This window comes from Typopeltis vanoorti, chromosome 11 (assembly GCF_054136105.1).
Source record: "Typopeltis vanoorti isolate ZY-2024b chromosome 11, IOZ_Tvanoo_1.0, whole genome shotgun sequence".
Lineage (NCBI taxonomy): Eukaryota > Metazoa > Arthropoda > Arachnida > Uropygi > Thelyphonidae > Typopeltis > Typopeltis vanoorti.
This window is the reverse complement of record NC_143559.1, coordinates 35,393,281-35,414,867: the sequence shown is the minus strand read 5'-3', so window position 1 is coordinate 35,414,867 and position 21,587 is coordinate 35,393,281. Positions and strand designations below refer to the sequence as shown.

General features: G+C 36.5%; 1 protein-coding gene across 1 annotated transcript in view; it reads left to right on the top strand.

The window, feature by feature from the left end:
• The window catches only part of LOC150101437 (damage-control phosphatase 1-like), a 68,306-nt gene that overhangs the window by 30,298 nt on the left and 16,421 nt on the right, over nucleotides 1–21,587 (top strand). The window contains exon 3 of the mRNA XM_090400795.1: nucleotides 13,868–14,100. Coding sequence (XP_090256921.1) covers nucleotides 13,868–14,100 — 233 coding nt within the window. The remainder of the gene's footprint in view (nucleotides 1–13,867; nucleotides 14,101–21,587) is intronic.

Below are 21,587 nucleotides of genomic sequence, written 5' to 3'. Positions count from 1 at the left end.
CCTCCCTTATACCATTGGTTTTTTTTTTTTTTTTTTTTTTTTTTTTTTTTTTTTTTTTTTACTATGACAATTAAAGTCAAAAGATAATATGGAAAAAACTGCTGCTGCTGATGATGATATGAGTGCCTCCTTACTTAGTACAATTGGGAAGGACAACAGGACATTGTACCATTGGAAATCACCTGAGTTCAATTCTCACAGTGACAAGAGGAATCTTTTTATGGGCGTTTTAAATTGAAAGTAAGTTAGTCAGTCTCATATGGTGGTAGCAGGGGTTTTTCATCCTAGATATAGGCAAATCAGCCATATACATGCACACAATTGACGGGCAAAAAATACTATTAGGCAGTAGATAGCATTGTGTGTAGATAATGTATTAAGTAGTGTAAACAGTGAGTTGTGTGGAGTGCCCTTCCACAACGGAGTCTTGGATTCCTTGGTGGGGTAACGTAATAATAATGAGATAATAATAAATTAATTGAATTTCATTGATGATGTATTAATAATTCATTAACATTAATGTATGAATTATATTATTATACATTTTGTGTGTTGTTGTTTTTCTGTGAAGAAACCCAGCACATAATTCCTCTGTACTTTAATTAGTTGTTAAATGTGCATTGCAAGTGGGGGAGAACTGATACCATCCATTAAGAATGGAAAGGTGATTAGTATACACTTACAATACTGTCTCATGACTGCATTTCATGCAACAATTTTAACCAAAAGGACATTGACCTAGAGTTTATCATCCCCATAGAATCAAAGAAGACTCGCTACATAGGCCTCTGTATTAACATATTAGCATATCCCCTTACCCCTCCTTAAGCTTAGGCTTATACATTGATTATTACACATAATATTGTTTAGGGAAATCAAGACCATATACAGTGCAATAACCAATGCTTTAATTATTATTTCTAATATTTTGCAAAAGTTAAACTGGATCTTTGGGGGGGGGGATAATTATATTAACACATGCATGCAGACACTACTTCTGAGAAAGAACAAAAGAAATACAGAGAGGCTTATGGAGACATTTGAAAATAATATCTTAAACTCTGTTTCCCCCCATCCCCAAACCTGTTATTTCGCCACATGGCCCAGACACCATAAACATTTTATTTCTCATTTGAAGTTGACATCAAAGGATTACGCTGCTTTTCCTAGGTATTCTAGTTGACAGCTGAATGCATCCTTGACTTTCACAGTCAGTATAATTCTATCCCACAAGGCAAAATTGATTTGCTCTTCTAACACTGCACTCACCTCTGGACATAACCACACACAAAACACCTTTTTTAGCCAATGACTATGCTCCACCAGTCAAAAAGAATACTAATACTCCGTATCCACCCATCCTCGTTCCACCTCCTCCAAACAGATTATAACAAATTCATCACCATTCTGTATATCCAGAGCACCTCACCTCTGAAAAGGCAACCAAGATCCTTAAAAGAAATACAATCTTTTGACACACAAAGTACAAGCCACACAAAGTTAGCCATTCCTTATCTGCTCTCCTAAAGACTAGCTGTAAACTCTGAATTTACCTGCAGCTGTAACTTTGCCTACTATGACCAAACAGGCAGGACAGCCAACATTAGGATACCAAAACTGCATCTGTTTCCACTACTATGGCCACTCAAGTTTAGCAGACTTATGTCCTTGATACCCACTACAGGAACAGATGAAAAAAAAGTCACCTTACTCCACTGAAGCAAAGTTGTATTTGATAGGATTTTCCTTGAATCTGCTTCTGCCCTTGCAAACCACTCTAACCTGAACAAATATGGTTGCATCAAACTGCCTCTCATATGGGAAAGGAAACTCTTCTCTGCAGACCTTCAGTCCAACAGCCAAGAACTTGCAACTAAAAGCAATAGGTGACATAATTTTAGTACTGCAAGCTTTCTTATATTTCCTGTTCCTCAATTACTGAAGTAGTGCCTGCATGTACTGGTTAATACAAGTGTATTATTCCCCTGAAGATGCAAATTTAACTTTGTCAAAATATTGGAAATAATATTGGAAAATAATAAAAATGTTTAGTTTTTGTGTCGTGTGTGTATATATATATATATATATATAGTTTTATGATCTATATATATATATAATATATATAATAGTTTTATAATATATCATCATTATCATCATCATCAAATTCCTGACATGTACCCTCAAGGGGTGTACAGGATATGATAGTACTACATGAAAAATTTACATCATTACTAACTTCCTATCCACAATTTTCCTCCAAATCAGTCTGTTACTTTCAAGACTCCAACATTATCAGATCTTATATTTCTATCATCTAAGGCACTTTGTACCGTATCAATCCACCTATATCTTGGTCTTCCTCTGGCAGAGAACACTTGTTTTGCTAATCTTTCCTTGCCCATTCTGTTTAAGTGACCATACCACCTGAGATTAGCTCTGTTAACGCATTCCTGGATGCTGACAATCAAGTTCTTTCCTAATATCCTCGTTTTTAATATGATATTGCCATTGATGTCATCTGTTCATGCCTCTAATCTTTCTTAGGATTAGATATCTCTCATATCTGCAGTCTCTAGTCTTTGGTCAAGTGTTTTACTTCTGACCCAGCTCCCAGATCCATAAGTTAAAACTGGTTTGAACACTGTCTTGTATACAGCTAATTTAGTGTTCCAACTAATTTGTCTCTTATTCCATATGAATTTATTCAGTTGACTTCCTACCATACCAGCTTTGTTGATTATGTTGTCTATTTCCATATTTAATTTACCATCTTCACTAAAAATGGTGCCTAAGTAGCTGAAATGTTTTACTTGTTCCACAGGTTCCCTGTTCACAACACAGTTGACATTTTCAACAATTTTACCTATTTTCATTGTCTTTGTCTTTTTAATGATGACCTTCATACCATATCTATTACAACAGTTATTCAATTTAGTCAGGGAATCTTGCAGACTTGTAACGGATTTATTTAGAAGTATAACATCGTCCTCATAAAGCAAAGAGCTGACATTAACATCTCCAATTCTGATATCATGTTTAATACCACTTTCCTTCATAATATAATCCATATAGATAATGAATAACAGAGGGGATAATGTACATCCTTGTCTCACACTAGATTTAACATTAAACCATCTTCTTGTACTTCCTTCAATTCTAACTGTTGACTTACAACTCAAATAAAGACTGAGTATTGCGCAGTCCTTATTTGAGTTGAGTATATGCCCCATTGACACCATATAACTGTAGCATATTGAATAGCTTCTCTCTTGGAACCTTGTCATATGCCTTTTCCAAATTAACAAAACTTAAATACGGATCTTTGTTATATTCCCATGATTTCTCCACTATTTGGCCTGAATCCAGCTTGTTCTTCACCAAGCTTTTCTTCCACAATTCTTCTCAACCGTTTCTCAAGTATACTTGCATAGATCTTGCCAGGAACACTCAGTAATGAAATACCTCTGTAATTCTAACATTCAGTTTTATTTCCCTTTTTATATATGGGTACTATTAGAGCTCTACTCCAATCATCGGGAATTTGTCCCTCTGTTCAGGCTTTCTGAAGTGCAGCCACTGTAAGACTTTTATACCGCCATACTTCAGCATTTCTGGTCGAATATCATCTACTCCTGCTGCCTTTCCACATTTCAACCCTTGGATGGCTTTTTCTTGTTCAAGTATGGATATTTATTTCTGACTGTATGCCTGTTGAGTGTTTTTTACCACTGTGCTATCACTGCTTGTTTCATTTAGCAATTTTTCGAAGTAATTACTCCATACTTCAAGGATATCTTTTTCTCCCGTTTTCATGTCACCTTTATCATCTCTAACTCCTTTTACAACACTCTTTCCTCCATTTCTAAGCTTCTTCAACAACCTCCAGAATATCTTACCACCTTCTTGATATTTGTTTTCTATGTTCTTGCCAAAGTCCTCTCATGACTTTTGTTTACTAAGTTTTACACAGTGTTTCGCTTTCTTACATTTGTCTCTGTATTCTCTAAGAGCAAAAGCTGATTTATTTGCCAGGAACTTTTGATATGCTTTCTTCTTTTCCTTCACTGCCTCTTTAACTTCCTGTGTCCACCATGGAGTTCCGATTTTTCTATCCTTGCAGACAACCTCACCACATGCCTCTCTGGCTGAATCAATCAGGGTTTTCTTCAAGGCTTGCCACTGAGTCTCCAAGGTTTGGTTCCTGTTCTCAAACTCTTTCATTTTTTCTTCAATAATCTTTGTGTATTTTAGTCTACAGTTCATATCTGAGAGATGCTCAAATTTTATTCGCTTTAAAACTTTCTTACATGTTATTCTTTTCAATGTGAAATTCAATTTTATCCTGATCAAGACTAAATATTGATCACTTCCAATTTCAAATCCTCTGTACACTCTAGTGTCCTGCACCAGGGAGAAAACATTACTATCAACAATAACATAGTCAATGAGACTTTTCTTATTCCTTGCCTCTTCTCTCCATGTGAATTTGTGGACATTTTTATGTTGGAACATGGTGTTAGTAATAACCAATCCATGTCCTGAACAGAAATCCAACAGGTATTTGCCATTATTATTAGCTTTGCTCTTTTCCCCAAATTTTCTAAAAATATTTTTGTATGTGTGACAGTCACTTCCTACTCTGCTATTTAGATCTCCAACAAGGACCAACTTTTCCTTTTTCATTGTGTCAATTGCCTTTTGTAAAGCATCAAAAAATTCCTCTACTTCTACCTTAGTAGAACCTTCTGTGGGACCCTAGGCACAAATAAATCTCATTGTCCAATTCCGCATTCTGATATTAGCCCACATCACTCTACTTGAGACTGCCTGCCATTCAAGAAGATTAGCCTGGTATTTTGTGTCGAATACTATGGCTACTCCTTCTTTTCCTTGATTGTCATTTCCTGAATATAACATTTTGTATTTATTGCTCAGAAAGATTTACCAGTTTTTGTCTTTTTTGTTTCAGTCACCCCTATTATTTTGATCTGGTACTTATCTAATTCTTCAGCTAGCTCCATTTCTTTGCCATTCAGTCTTATGTTGATAGTACCGATCTTTAACTCTGGTGATGTTGAGTTGGGGTGTACTTTCAGATTTGTTCCAGTAGCTGACTTTTCATTGTTCACCCTGGTTCCCTGGTGAAAACAACAGGGGCCTTGTTTAACCGGGCGACGCCCCAGCTGGCATGAAATTTTGTATATTGGTTTAAGCCAATAAGAATACAATTTGGTCGGCTAAATCCAAAATTGCCAGCCCATCCTTGTTCGTTCAGTATCCAGGTAGATACCAACAGGGTACATCACGAGAAGGTGAGGATTGGACATTAGGTCAGAAGTGCTGTTCGGTTCTCCGCATTCCTTTAAAGGCTATGTGGAGGTTTCCTCTCAGTTGTACAGCTTTGACCCTTAAGCACCCCATCTACAATATAGTAGTTGGTATTTAAGTTCTACGTGAGCAGTTAGAATTGAAGGTGGTATGGTTTGATATTCATCAGGTGTTATGGATGCTGTCTCTACTGTTGTCATCTGTATAGATCACATTATGAACAAAAGTCATTATATATTATCTGAAAGTTGGAGATATTCCATTCAGCTCTTTACATATGATGTTATACTCCTAAATAAATCCACCAATTCTTCAGAAGCCTTTAACTAAATCGAATAACTGCTGGAGAAAATTTGAAATAAAAAATGTGAAAATCGGCAATAAAAAGACAAGAACTCTGAAAATTGAATAAATATGGAAAACATTAGTTTCATTCTCAATTGAAAACATATTAAACATGAGTAAAATATTTCAGTTATTTAGACACAACTTCTAGTGAAGATGTTCAAAATAAATTTATATAGAATAAGAGTGAAATTCACCAAACAATAAGACTAGTCATACACTAGACCCTTGTTCTTCAACCTGGAAATTTCCTGGCGGTCTGCCTAAAATTTCCCCCTAATCATGTAGCAGCTGCATGATTCAGGTGCGACAGTGTTGCAGGTTGAGCGGGAAGCTGCAAACGACAACAATATAGCGCCCAAAGTATAGGCGAAGTGCGTGGCTGTCGAATGCCAGTATTGCGTCAGCTCACCTATCAACAACATGTCACAAAAATTCTTATTTTATCACTCATCCGTATTGTTTTTTGATATCGTGTTGTGGTATTTCGGAAACAAGTTATTTCTTTCATAAAATTTGAAACCATTCAAAATGGAGACAAAAAAGTTAAACAGCAAAACCTTTTAACCTTCTTTAGTAGAGGCAAGGACAATATTCAGGAGAAAAGTAGTGATGGTACCGAAAGTATGCCAAGTACTAGTGCTTCAAGTTTAGAAGAAACCAAGAAAATAGAAATATGTTGATACTTCAGAATGTGCAATACAAACCAAAAAAAGAAAAGGAAACTTTGTTAGGCATTTCAACAAGGACTATTTAAAGCTTGGTTTCATTGTAGCCCCTGGCAGTGAACTATCACCACGCCCTTTGTGTGTAGTATGTTCCAAAATTTTGTCAAATGATGCTATGAAACCTTTCAAACTTGCTCATCATTTGCATTCGAAGCATAGAGATTTTATTGATTAAGCCACTGGACTTTTTTCAGATTACGTGACTAGATGAAAAGTCAGAAAAGTGAAATGAAAATGATGACAACTAGTGACAAGTCTCTGCTTCGAGTGTCTTATTTAGTTGCTCTTCGAATAGCTAAACCGAAAAAATCATTTACTATTGGTGAGGAGTTAGTAAATCCTTTCATCTTAGATGTCGTAAGAGAAATTTTGGGTCCTCAAGCCACTAAAAAAAATGGAGGCTATATTGCTTTCAGACACCACCATTCAGAGGAGAATTATTGATATGGCCACCGATATTGAAAAGCAAGTTGTAGAGGGGATAAAGAAATTGAGATGTTTTGCAATTCAACTTGATGGATCAACTGACGTGATTAACCTTGCCATCCTACTCTGCTTCGTGAGGTATAGTGAAGATGAAGACTTAAGGGAAGAACTTCTTTGTTGCCTTGACTTACCTGGACGGACCACTGGTTCAGAGATATCTAATGCTCTTGACAGGTGTTTTTAAGCACAAGGCTTAGACTAGAGCAAATGCGTCGGAGTGTGTACGGATGAGCATGACTGGACATCGCTCAGGAGTAGTTGTGAAAATAAAGGAAGTTGCGCACCCAGAAGTTTTGTCCACTCACTGTATGATCCACCGAGAGCACCTATCTGCAAAGAAGCTTTCTACTGAATAAACACTGTGATGAATGATGCTGTGAAGATCATTAATGAAATTTGTTGTCGAGCTATGAACTCCAGGCTGTTCACAACACTGTATGAGAGTATGGAATCACACCAACAACCATGCAGAAGTGTGGTGGTTATTGAGAGGAAGGGTTCTTGCATGCCTTTTTGAGCTGAGGGAAGAAGTAAAGCAGTTTCTGCAAGAGGGAAAATCTGACCTAGTAGAGCCTTTGTTGAATGAGGAATGGATGGCTAAGCTTGCGTATATGGCGGACATATTTGGCCTTCTTAATGAACTTAATATTTCTCTTCAGGGGTCTTGTACAGATATCTTTACACTGAGAAATAAAATGGATGCGTTCAAAAAGAAGCTGGCTCTTTGGGATAGTTGCGTACAAGAGGAAGATATAGAAATGTTTCCACTTTTGGGAGAATTCTTGATTGCTGCTAATGTCAACAAGAAAGTCATAATCAACATAATAAGTCAACATTTAAGGGCGTTAGCTGAAAACTTTAATAATTATTTCCCTGAAAATGAGGATCCTCGTAAAGGTAACCTCTGGATTAGTAATCCCTTCTTGGAAGATATAAAATCATGTGCACTTGATCCTTGTGAAAAAGAAAAGCTGATCGAGTTGTCTTCTGATGTCACTCTGGTGTCCAGACATAAAATGCAATCATTATCTCAATTTTAGATATCACTCAAAAAAGAATATCTCTGAGTTATAAAACTATCAAATTGTTGGTCGTTTTTTCGACTTGCTATTTGTGTGAAAAGACTTTTTCAGCCATGTCAGTAATAAAAACCAAACAGAGAAATCAAATGGATGTTACTGCAGTGCTTCGTCTCTCAGAAACAATGCTCCAGCCACATATATCAAATTTTCTAACCTCTAAGCAGCAGCAGATGTAGCACTAGCTATAAATTGTAATTTTATAACATTGGATTTAATAAATAAAATACTATCTACATTGGTTTATGTTTCTGTCTTACCTGTCAGCCAGTCCACGAATATTTCTCCTATTTTCCCCGGTCTGCAGGTGTAAGAAGGTTGAAGAACGCTGCCCTAGACTACTATTCAAACCAGTTTTAACTTATAAAAAGTTTTTTTTACTTGGTTACAAAGTAAATTATATTTGCCAAGAAATTATATTCATGTTTAATCCTTTATCCAAGGTAAGCAAAGTTTGCACATTAAATATCTTCACAACACTTCATGTACAAAGTTTGTTTTCTTACACTTGGGTAAAGAAATAAACAAGAATATAATTTCTTTGCAAGTATAATTTAGTTTAAACTTATGGATCTGAGAGCGAGACAAAAATTAGGTGATGAACATGCATCAGTAGTAGAATTATTACTAATACTATTCAAGACCTCCATGAAGTTACAAGACTCATTATGGGAAGCCCATCCTAGACGACATAGTTTATAATGCCATTCCTTAAATTAGTTCACTGTCTGCATATTCATCACCTTATCATGCAATGCATTTCATGGTTGAAATACACCTCCTTCAATTCCTTAAACAACATCCCAGTAAGATAGACTTTTATTGAACAGCCAGTTCAGCAAAAGTGTCAGTTCCTTAGTACAGGATGGCCATAATTTAAAAAGGAGGTGTTCAGAGTCCTGTAGCAGAAAATGTACTGGACGAAATTCAACCGAACTTGGAGTAAGTGCACTCTGGAACATGGGGGTTTTATTTACAGAAGATAAAAAAATAGTACAAAATTCTGCTACCAGGGAACATTTGGCACTATAAGCATGTGATATTTGCATAATCTCACTGTTTCTACTGATTTGTTGGTGGATATAAAGAAGACCAAAATGGATTTGCACCATTCTGATAAGATTGAAGTTCTATGGATCTCACTTTTAATGCCGCACTTTGAGAATTCTGGACTTATAGTATATATAATTCCGGAAGTATAGGAGAAGAGGTCAGATGACAATAAAAAACATCTTAGAAAAATGATTTTACCATTTGAAAATAGCAGATCTTTAGCAGTGAGGCCAGGATGAGGGCGTAAACAGAGTATTCTTCAACAAGTTGACAAAGTTACAACTGCTGTCGTGGAACATGCAATGAATAACGCACAAGGGTCCAGCAGTGCTCGGACAACATCAAGGCAACTGGACCTGCCATACTCAACTGTGTGGAAAATCCTGTGTTAAATGCTGAGGTTTTTTTCTCTACAAGATCTTCCATACTCAAGCTTTGCTTCATTGTGGTGCAGAAACTCGACCTTTTTGCCTTGAAATTCTTAGCTGGATTGGAGGTGGATAACGCATGGGCGTGGAAGATCTTGTGGAGTAACGAGAACACATTTTTATCTGAATGGTAATGTTAAATCACACATTTGCCGCATTTGGGCTGCAAATAACCTCATGTGTTCCACTGACCCCTTTATATTCATCTTAAGTCACAGTGTGGTTTGGTTTCATCATCATCTATTATTAGTCTGTACTTTTTTTTGAAGAGTTTTGCCTGACCTGCTGTTAGGTATTGAGAGATGCTGCACAACTTAGTTGTTCAACAACTGCAGCAGCAAAGATGCCTTGACTCTACCATATTCATGCAGGATGGAGCACCACTTCACATTGGATTACTGGTACAGCGAATGTTATGAAAACACTTCACAAAACACAGAGTGATTAGTCATGCATTTCCCACAGCATCACAACCTTGTTTGCCTGATCTCGACTCCTGTGACTTTTGGTTGTGGGGTTATCTGAAATATATGGTGTATGGATGTTCCTGATTTAGCAACCGTGAAAGACAAAATGCTTGTGAGGCAAATCAATGCAGATCTGATCTCTTGCATTCTGCTGTAGTAAATGTCATTCACAGAATGTAGTTCTTAGAACATCTGAAAGGACATAATGAACCACATCTGTAAGTTATATGAACACAAAAATTGATTTGTTAATTAATCCCAAACTACGCACTTATAGTGGTGCCAAATGTCCCCTGGTGGCAGAATTTTGTACTTATTTTATCTTATATACAGGCCACCCTGTATATTCTCTTAAAATGTGGCCAAATCCCATCTGGTGCCACTGCTTTATTAGCTTCTGAAGTACTTAGTATTTGAATCACATTTTCTTTATGCATTTCTGAATCTTTGAAAATCCCTCCCCTGAGCCCCCAGGAATAAAATCTGCTTTTCTAGAATGAAATACCCCAGTAAATATTAAACAGGATCATTAAACAACTCCACTGTGCCATCTGTTGGTCACTCAATCCCCATTTCTATCTAACAGGATCATTTGTCTCATAAGGTTTAAAGGATGCAATTTAATATTGTATTCCTAATGTCTCAGCAGACATGAAAAATAGAATTGATTAAATGTGTGTGTGTATGTGATTATTTATCTGTACTATATTCATTCCATTAAACCTAATAATGAGTTTAAACCAGCACATAAGCCTAAATAGTTGACTGTTAAGGGTTATTCCACAGTCATTTCTCCTCCTACTAAAAAAAATTGGAAAGAAATTGGGATCATTAAATGTATGTTTCTTTCCCCCACCCCTCTGTTTACCATAACATAATAGTTTCTTAATATTCTCTTGCAACATTAAATTTATCATTATAATTCACTTCTATTCATCTCCACAAAGTTAATAAAATAAATTATGTTAATAACTTATTTCATAAAATGTAGTTATTAAAGTAGTTCGTAACTCTGGTTTGTTATAAAATGTCACCAAACTTTGACAAGGTTTTGTAATGATAATGGAGACAGTGCACAAAGTTGATAGTTCCGAAGCTCAAGAACTGCACTACATTTCCACCATATCAAGAAACTGTCATTAAAAAAATTATAATAATAAGAGATACACTTTCTCTCTCACACTCATCCAAATTTAACTTTAATTTCAGAAATTAAAAAAAAATTTCTAACAAACAAAGAAATTAACAACTTCAAGTTTTCCAATACATTTAATGCAATCGTTTTAGCAATGAGAATCATCTCTCTCTCTCTCTCCAGTTCAAAGTTAGCATTCCTCCCAAAGAATGAATCTTGCCCCTCAGTAGACTTTAGTGTAAACAATTATCAGAAAAATTGCTCTGCTTTCAGAAAGTTATGTATGAAGAGGAAACACTTAGAGCAAACAGTTAAGCCAGCTGTTGATTTTGCAGTTTTCTAAACAGTCCTTCATTACTTGACTTCAGTTCCTTTCCTTGTGTGAATAATACAGCTTTCTTCTTGTCTTCAGTATTTTGTAATGCACATAGTATCATGAAGAGCACTGTTTAGAAGAAAACACAACTTTCTGCTTGAACAGGAACAAATGCAGGGTTAAATAAGCAACACTAGACCAAACCTAGTATACTAGAATTCGCTCTTCAAACTTGAGCTACTAGTTATTTTTTTAAAACAAGAAAAACAGTAGAGGCCCTCCTAGATTTTTATTCTCTGGTGGTCATACATCATTTGAAAGAATAAATATAATTCAGATAAATCTATAGGTCCCTGAATGCATCCTATAACTCTTTCTCCTCTCTATACAGGAACCTCTATTTTCCTTCTCATCTCCACAGCAGAATGAATTGGGTATGACCTTCTACATACCTAAAGAACCTTTGGGATTATCTTTATCGAGTAAAAGAATGATAATGGAAGAATACTTTTTATGAATGCTGATGGTAGGGAAGTAATTGAAGCAGATGAAACCTTTGAATTACTGAGTGAACACTTTGCAAGGTTATATCATCCAGGTGGAGATATTGCAGTAACAAAAGTGGCAAAGGCTTATATGGAAACAGAGGTAGATAAACTGGAAGTGCATATTACAGAGCCTTGATTTGAATAAATACGCTGTGAGATTAGGCAGTATACCAGCTCAATGCTGCAAAAAGGTGCTAGGAAATTGGCAGCACCTTTGACCACATTGTTTAAGTATCAACTTTGGGTTGACCCAAGAGGTGGAAAAAGAAAAAAAATATTTCCATTGCATAAGGGAGGCTCCAAGAATGAGGTAGCAAATTACCGACCCATCAGCATCTCATGAGTGGTGGACATGATATTAGGGATGTTGGTTAAGAGAAAAATCCAGCAATGGGTAGACAGGAATGGTATACAATATGAAGGGCAACATAGTTTTGTGAAGGATAGGCCATGCCTCAGTAACTTACTTATCATAATACAGTGACAGTTGAGTTGGAAAAAGGTAATGGATACACAGTGATAGTGCTGAACTTTTGCAAAGGATTTTCACAGGATTCCACATAGAATTTTGATAAATTGCAGCACATGGGGATGGATATGAAGTTGGTTTATAGACAGAGAGATAACAGACAGTAGTTTATTCTGTAAATGATCTGACAGGAAATATTCAGTTGTTTGCTGATAATGCAAAATTGGTAGAGTAATAGTAAAGATGAAGATGTTAAAATTTTGCGGAATTATTTAAATAGACTGGCAATATGGACAAGGAGAACATTGTCAGTTTAGCATGTCATAGTGTAAGGTTATAATGTATTTTGGGCTGAAAAGATTACCAGCTGTGTAACTGATGGAACTGTACTCCAGAAAATGGATGAACCCATGCATTTGAATGTAATAGTGGATAGGGAATTGAAGTTTAAAAGGCATATTGCAAAAGTGGCTAAAACAGCTTGTGTTGGATTACTTGGTTACTGAACAGTGTGCCCTATGAGCAAAGATAGCAGATTATTATACCTCTTTATAGAGCCTTGGTGAGACCCCATCTTTCCTACTGCATACAGATCTGGTCACCTGAGTTTCTTGGTGGGGGGGGGGGGGAGATCCAGAGGACTGACGAAGATGGTGGCAGGTCTATAGAATGCACCTTATGAGGATAGGTTGAAGATTTGTGGGTTAAAGAAATTAGTTGATAGGCATTAAAGGGGTGATATGATTGAGATATACAAATTACTGAAAGTGTTTTTACAAGATTAGTAGAGAGGAAATTTTTCCAAACAGGCCTGGTGGTTTGAGAACGAGGAATCGTACTTGGAAATTGAGCAGGAGTGTGTTTAGCAAGCGTGTGAGGACTAAACTTTTTGTTCCGTGAGTGGTGAATGAGTGGAAGAGGTTGCCAGAGCCTTTTGGTGGTGCCATGACTATGAATGAGTCATGGCATTCAAAATCATTCAAATCAAAGTATAACAGATATTACACAAATATTGGATAGTGTGTAGCATAATGTTTAGAGATAGTACCTGTCTTTAATTCTGTTGAGGTTATTCTGGTAGCTGGCTTTTCATTGCTCATCCTGGTTCCCTGACATAAACAGCAAGGTTGAGACTTGTGTATAAATAGGAGATATGTCAAACTGCTAAACATGTGATTGTATTTGCCACAAAATGTATTCTAATGAAATTTGTATACATTTTGATACAGTGTACCTTTGAAAATGATTCTAGTGTTGGAATTGTTGAAATAATTTTAATGTAGTTATTTATTACAAATGACTAAATTAAAATTATTGTCTGTATAATATTAAATTTTATGTGCACATACTTGATCATATATTGCTAAACAAATCCTTCTGACAAAGAATATGTTTTGAAGAACTGCTTGATATTACTTTAGTCTGTTTCTAATAATTTTTATTTTCTCTGATCTCAGTTAGAAGATTAAAGTTTTGTTATTTTAGGATGCCCGTGAAGAATCCAAGGAAGTTACAGGGAGATTGTCAAAATTAAGAAATGAGTTACAAACGGATAAACCATTTATTGCATTAACTAGTGATGCTCCAGATATTGAATTGTGGAATAATTATTTAGAAGATCAGAAAAAATATGTTGGTGAGAATAGTTGGTATGTGTCAGCATTTCTATATGCAGAATGTTACATGTACAGAAGAATAAAGGAAGCCTTTGAACTCAGGTATTTAAATGTCAAGATTTATATATTCTGCTATTAATAACAATAGTTATAACTACATAATAAACTTTATGGTCAAATCATGTGTATTATGCATTAAATTATACAAGGAAGCAAGACTTATGTCAGAACACAGAAGGAATACTCATGGTATTCCCTTGATCATGTTATATGCTTACCATTTCCAACAAAAATACCTTAGCACTGACCACATATATTCTGAAAAAAACAGTAAAGTGTATGACTGTGGCAATGTAGATATGTCAAAATGTGGATGATGGTGATGGCTAGTACAGATAACCCTGTAGGCATTGTGATTCAACTAGTGAAAGATATACAGTGAATGTTAGAGATATTGTTGCAGAAGAAAAATGCAAGAGGAAGAATAGTAATTATATTGTCTTGATATGATAATATAAAATTCAGAAGTGTGCTGATAATGAATGACAAGGTTATGAGAATGTGAAGGAAGAGAGGTCTGGGAATATGGACGTTTGGATTATAGTTGATGATAGAAGAGAACCATATGGAAGAGATGAGTTGTACCTGGACATTGAAGAATAGAAGCATTTGGAGAGGATGCTGTTCTGTGAGCAAATGAGAGTGTTGGAGCTTGGAACTAGATTTCCAGGGTGGAAAATAGCAGGGATGTCCCCATGAGAATAGTGACTATAATAGCTTGGAAGCTGGAAGCTTGTACTGTCTATAGCAGAGCAAAGTGAAAGCTGAAGGAGAGCAGTGGGACTAATGTGAATACTAATAATGTGTGCAGTGTTTTATATATGCAAATGTCTGGAATATCAGAAATAAAATAAATGAGTTTGTGACATTGATGGGCTGTCTATCTAAAGAGTATTAATATCGATGGAACATAGTTAACAGATCATATCCTGACAGGGAAAGAAAATGAGGTGATGGTGGAGTGTTACTTACCTGACAAGTTAGAATCAGTTGAGAAATGGCACTGATGACTTGTAAAATGTATGGTGCAAGATAGAGATGGGAGCCAGGGAACATGGAAGAGGATGAGTAAAAACTGGGCAAATTAAAATGGCAAGTGTGAATCAAGTGATCATTATGGGAGAATTTAATTATGATCACAGAGGAAGAGATGCTTTAGGTTGCTTGCTGTGGAAGAAACACAAAGATCTTGAGTTTTAGATTAGGCCATAATATCTCAATATCTTATTTTGATGAGATGTTATCCAAATTCGATTTGTATAGAGTAATCATGTAGTCTTGACTTAGAATAAATTGGCATGTGAAACTTGAGGAGAAACAAATATATGTGGAATTATAATGCAGGTGATTGTAAAAGGCTTAGAAGGATTGAAGAATGGAAGAATTTGAAGAAGAAAGATCACTGTTGCATTGGAGTTAAGAAATAATTTAATTTTTATGGCTGTTTTGAGAAAAGTCTCATTGACTGTGCTATTGTTGAAAGTGAAGTTTTCTCACTAGTGCAGGACACCAGAATGTACAGAGGATTGGAAATTGGAAGTGATCACCATTTAATCTTGAGCAGGTTAAAATTGAATTTCATATTGAAAAGAAGAACAAGTTTTAAAGTGAAAAAAAGTTGAGCAGCTGTCAGATGTGAACTGTTGACTAAAATACACAAAGATTATTGAAGAAAATATGAAAGAGTTTGAGAACAGGAACCAAACCTTGGAGATTCAGTGGCAAATCCTAAAGAAAACATTAATGTTTTCAACCAGAGAGGCATGTGGTGAGGTTGTCTGCAAGGATAGAAAAATCAGAATTCCATGGTGGACACAAAAGTTAAATAGGCAGTGAAGGAAAACAAGAAAGCATATCGAAAGTTCCTAGCAAATAAGTCAGCTTGTGCTCTTAAAGAATATAGAGACAAATGTAAGAAAGCTAAACACTTCGTAAAACTAGCTAAACAAAAGAATGGGAAGACTTTGGTAAGAACATAGAAAATAAATATCAAGAAGATGTCAAGATATTCTGGAGGTTGTTCAAAAAGCTCAGAAATAGAGGAAAAAGGAATTAGAAATGATCAAAATGACATGAAAACTGGAGAAAAAGATACCTTGATGTAATGAAATGAAACACTCAGTGGCAGCACAGTGGTAAAAATCACTCAACAAGCAGCATGCAATCAGAAATGCATATCCATACTTGGAGTAGAAAAAGCCAGAAATGTGGAAAGGCAGCTGGAGTAGATGATATTTGATCAGAAATGCTCAAGTATGGAGGTATAAAAGTCTTACAGTGGCTGCACTGCATAGTTCAGAAGGCCTGGACAGAGGGACAAATTCCATATGATTGGAGTAGAGCTCTCATAGTACCCATATATAAAAAGGTAAATAAAACTGAATGTGAAGAACAAGCTGGATTCAGGCCAAATGGAGGCTGTCAGGATAAGATTTTCACTTTACGACAAATAGTTGAGAAATCATGAGAATATAACAAAGATCTGTATTTGAGTTTTGTCGATTTGGAAAAGGCATATGACAAGGTGCCAAGAGAGAAGCTATTCATTATGCTACAGTTATGTGGTATCAATGGGACATTATATCAAGCAATACTTAGGCTTTATTTGAGTTGTAAGTCAGCAGTTAGAATTGAAGTACAGGAAGATGGTTTAATGTTAAATCTGGTGTCAGACAAGGATGTACATTATCCCCTCTGTTATTCATTATCTATATGGATCACATTATGAAGGAAAGTGGTATTAAACATGATATCAGAATTGGAGATGTTAATGTCCACTCTTTGCTTTATGTGGACAATGTTATACTTCTAAATAAATCCGCTACAACTCTGCAAGATTCCTTGACTAAATTGAACAGCTGTTGTAATAAATTTGGTATGAAAATCAGCAGTAGCAAGACAATGAAAATAGGCAGAATCGTTGAAAATGTCAATTGCGTTGTGAAGGAGAACCTGTGGAATAAGTAAAAAATTTCAACTACTTAGGCAAGATTTTTAGTGAAGATAAATATGGAAATAGACAACAGAATCAACAAAGCTGGTATGATAGGAAGTCAATTGAATAAATTCGTATGGAATATGAGAGAAATTAGTCGGAACACTAAATTAGCTGTATACAAGACATTGTTCACACCAATTTTAACTTATGGATCTGAGAGCTGGGTCAGAATAAAACACTCGACCAAAGACTAGAGACTGCAGAAATGAGAATCCTGAGAAAAATTAGAGGCGTGAACAGATGGCATCTATATCAGAGGATATTAGGAAAAAACTTGACATTGTTGGCATCCAGGAATGCGTTAGCAGAGCTAATCTCAGGTGGTATGGTCACTTAAACAGAATGGGCAAGGAAAGATTAGCAAAACAAGTGTTCTCTGCCAGGTTGGCAGGAAAACGATCCAGAGGAAGACCGAGATATAGGTGGATTGATACGGTACAAATTGCCTTAGACGATAGAAATATAAGATCTGATAATGTTGGAGTCTTGACAAGTAACAGACTGATTTGGAGGAAAATTGTAGATAGGAAGTTAGTAATGATGTAAATTTTTCATGTAGTACTATCATATCCTGTACCCATTGAGGGTATATGCAATAATTTGATGATCGTAATGATAGAAGAAATGTCGCTATCAGATATCTGATTGTTATCTGATTCAGTGTTAGTAAGCAGCTCAGAAATATTCTTACTACTGCCTACTATTATCTTGATATAAAGTATCAACAAAAAAGGTCAAATAGGAGTCTTTTCAGATAAGGTGGGGACTCTCTGCTCAAAGTACTGAATTATAACATGAGCTATCTGAGGGGATATGAAAAACTTGGGGAACATTCAACTGAATTAAATTATCATAAGCATGTGAAGGTGGTCATGCATTAGTCCACTGTTGTATACAGTGGTAAGTACAGGCTGTTTGATATCTTGAATTGACATAACCCCTTGATGCTGTGTGTCAAAAGATGCACTACTTATCGGTATCTCTGTTAAATGGTGGTAATCCACCATTGTGGAACATTGACCATTAGAAAATGATTTCTAAGTCACAGTAGTGTTTATACATAAATGAGGAAGGAAACCTTGAGTTGATGAATGTTATGTGATATGAACTCAGGTCTTCATTCTTTTGTGACCAACATTGCCTCCATATTAATATCCTCAAGCTCTCCTGTCGATACCAGCTCTATGGTTCTTGACTTCAGTTGTTCCTTTATACATTTATTTGAATCACGAAGAAGTCTTCTCCAAGGTCTCCCTCTTTTCTGCCTATCTAATGGTAGCAATTTTGCCCTATGTTGCTTTTGTTGTGGCCTAGTAAGAGACAAGGCCTATATTCCTAAGTGAGGATCACATTCCTCCCGATGATGAGATTGACTATCACTAATCCAAGACTGGGTAGTTCATTTGTAATTGGAATTAATGCAGCATCTCGATGCAGACTATCATAAGATATAGACACACAATTTGAAGTGTAGACAGTTGATCCTGCGAGAATCCTCACTTTGCCCTATACATAAAATTCACCCCATTTTCCGATCTGTGTATTTTATGTCCTTGAGGATCACAATGAGATGATTACAAGAATTTTCAATATATCAGTTAAAAAAGAATGAACTACATGCAGCTAACACTACTTTGTGAGCATTTAGGCTTGTACCTTCAAACAGTAATCGAAAAGACACCATACTACCCTGTACACCAATTACATCCTAATGATTCTGATAGAAAGACTTATACATTAGCTATTCATAACTATTATTTTTTAGGAAATGATGACATATACTAAATATTGATATCAGTATACAGTATTAATAACTTTAATTAATACTTCTGATATTTTGGCAAACTCAAATTACCACCCTTCAAATTTCTCCATCATGGAAATCTTCGAAGAGAAAGCCCTAAGCTCTGCCCTACATTAACCCACTCTTTGGTTATGCTATGTAGATATGTTCTCTATTTGCCCACATGGCCTGGATACTCTCAACATTTTCTTAACTCATCTAAACAATCATCATTCGTCATCCCAGGATCCAGTTTACTTTAGAAAAAGAAAACAACAACAACTCTCCCTTCATAGCTTCATAGACACTTTGATAACAAGCCAGCCTGATGGATCCCTGGCATTCTCCATTTACAGAAAACCCACGCATACTGGTAGATACATTCACAAACAGTTACCCCGACCTCCTTCCCAACAATTTTTTTTTTTTTATGTTGAACCCATACATGGGAGGTTGTATCAGTGGTGCACCCACGGATGGGGCCAAGGGGCTCTGCCCACCCCCAAAAGAAAAAACACTAGAAAATTTTCCAAAAATCTTTTCCTAATTAAAATTATTTTTTTAAATTTATATTGTGTCGTGTCTTCTATTTCTATACTACTTATGAACTAGTGGTCACATAAGGTAGGAATACCCTATAGCTCTCGAGAATCTCGGCCACTGTTGAACGCGAGGCGAATGAAGTATTGCTCCATCGGACTGAAGGCTACTTCGTTTGCCCGAGCTGGGCTAAAAGAGATCGTGGGTATCATGTATTGGCGATCACTGCAGATGCTCAGTCATAGGTCGTATGCAGTGCGTATTCTCAAATTGTATAGTTAACTTGCCCCCCCCCCCTCCCCAAGATTAAATATTGAGTGTGCCACTGGGTTATATAGTACATTAATACTGTGTATGGGTAGTGGGTTGGGAAAGGAGGAACTTGTTTACATTTGATTTAAATGACTATATTATATTCCTTTGGAAACACAATGGGGGAAGACTGTTCCGCAGTACAGCAATTGCAGGGATGAAGGAAGAAGAAGAAAAGAAACTTGTTCTGTGGGTTTCAAGGTGCACTGTGAAGGGATGTTGAGCAGCAGCTGCACTTGTTCCAACGAGCTTAGTACTAAGTGGGGGAATTATTGATGCTATTTCAGATGAACATTTCCCATGAAAATATTTGTAGAATACACATATTGCAGAAACCAAACGTCTGTGCAAAAGTGGGGGGGGGGGGGTAAGGTCACTAATAAGTCTAATTGGAATCAGGCATTTTGTGGGAGCTTTTAGGGGGGGCCTCCACCCCATATGTTAGAGCAGTATTCAATAGCTGGGCAGATTTGTATAAGGTTAACAGCTGGGGGTGAAGTAACGCCTTCAGTGAAAGAGGAATCCTAGTTTTTTAGCTGAGGATCAATAGAGGCAGTAGTTATGATGTGTTTATGCCAGGAGAGGCTTGATGTCAGAGTAATTCCAAGAAGAGAAATCTCAGTTTGTCTGAAAATTTGGGTATTAGCAAAAATAATACTGGGAGAAAATGGTTCTTTTTTATAAGAAATAAGAACTGGTTAGCATTGAAATTGACAAAGTTATCCGAACCCCATTGAAGGATGGCTTGGTTGATGTGGTGGTTGATGTTCTGTAGGTTGAGGTGAGTTGTGTAGAGTAAAGTTTATCAAATGAAAGGGAGGAGTGCAATGTGCTATCATCTGCAAAACTGTGTATTGGGTTGGTGAGAGGATAAGGAACCATCTCCATCACACAGTGTGCGTCCAGACAGAAAGCTGGTAATCCAATTGCAGAAGTCCTGAGACAGACCAAATGATGGTGGTTTGCTTAGTAAGCTTTTGTAGCAGACTCAGCCAAACGCTTTGGAGATATCATGTGCAGCCACTTGAGATTTGCAAAACTTCTCTGGCAGTCATTTATTAGGTGGATGCCTTCAACACCTATACTATCTAGGTGTTGGGAATTGGGCAGGACGGAGGTGAGCGAGATAGGGTGGTAGTTGAATGGCAGTGACTTGTCACCCTTCTTGGGAATGGGTTGAATTATAGGCCAATTTCCAGGCTGTGAGGGTAGAGTAAGAGAGTATATACAAGAGCATATGGGATTGTAAAAACTATATAACAGCACAAAATTAATCAGTTCTGATAACAGTGCCCTAACTGCTGAATTTGAACACATTTTCAACACTTTTTTAACCAATGGCTACAACCCCTACAAAAAACTACCAAAAACATATTAAAACCTCTTAACTACACTTCCTTCCCCTCCTTCAAAACAGAGACTATACAAAATCTCTCACCATTCTATATATCTGGGGCACATAACAAAAATCCTTAAAAAAAATGCAACCTTATAACCACTTACAGACCCCATAAAAAAAATTGGCATCCCTTGTCTGCTCCCAGGTCCCTTTCGGCTGCAAACTGTCCTGCACAGCCAGCATCAGAATTTATGAACACATGGACTACATCCACCATTACGGCCACTCGGGACTTGCTGACCATCCATTGGACACCCACCATAGAATATTCTGGAAGAAGGCCACTCTACTCCACTGTAGCAAATACAAATATGAGAGGCTATTCCTGGACTCTGCCTTTAGATCCCAAACCTCAACAAATTTGGGTGCATGAAATTGCCTAAATTTGGAAAGCTCTCATTCTCATATCTTCAGCCCAACGGCCAAGACCACTGTTTAGGACTCTAGGGCCAACTTTGGTTCTTCTTCAGCCTCATTACCCAGTGTTAGTGCTTGCA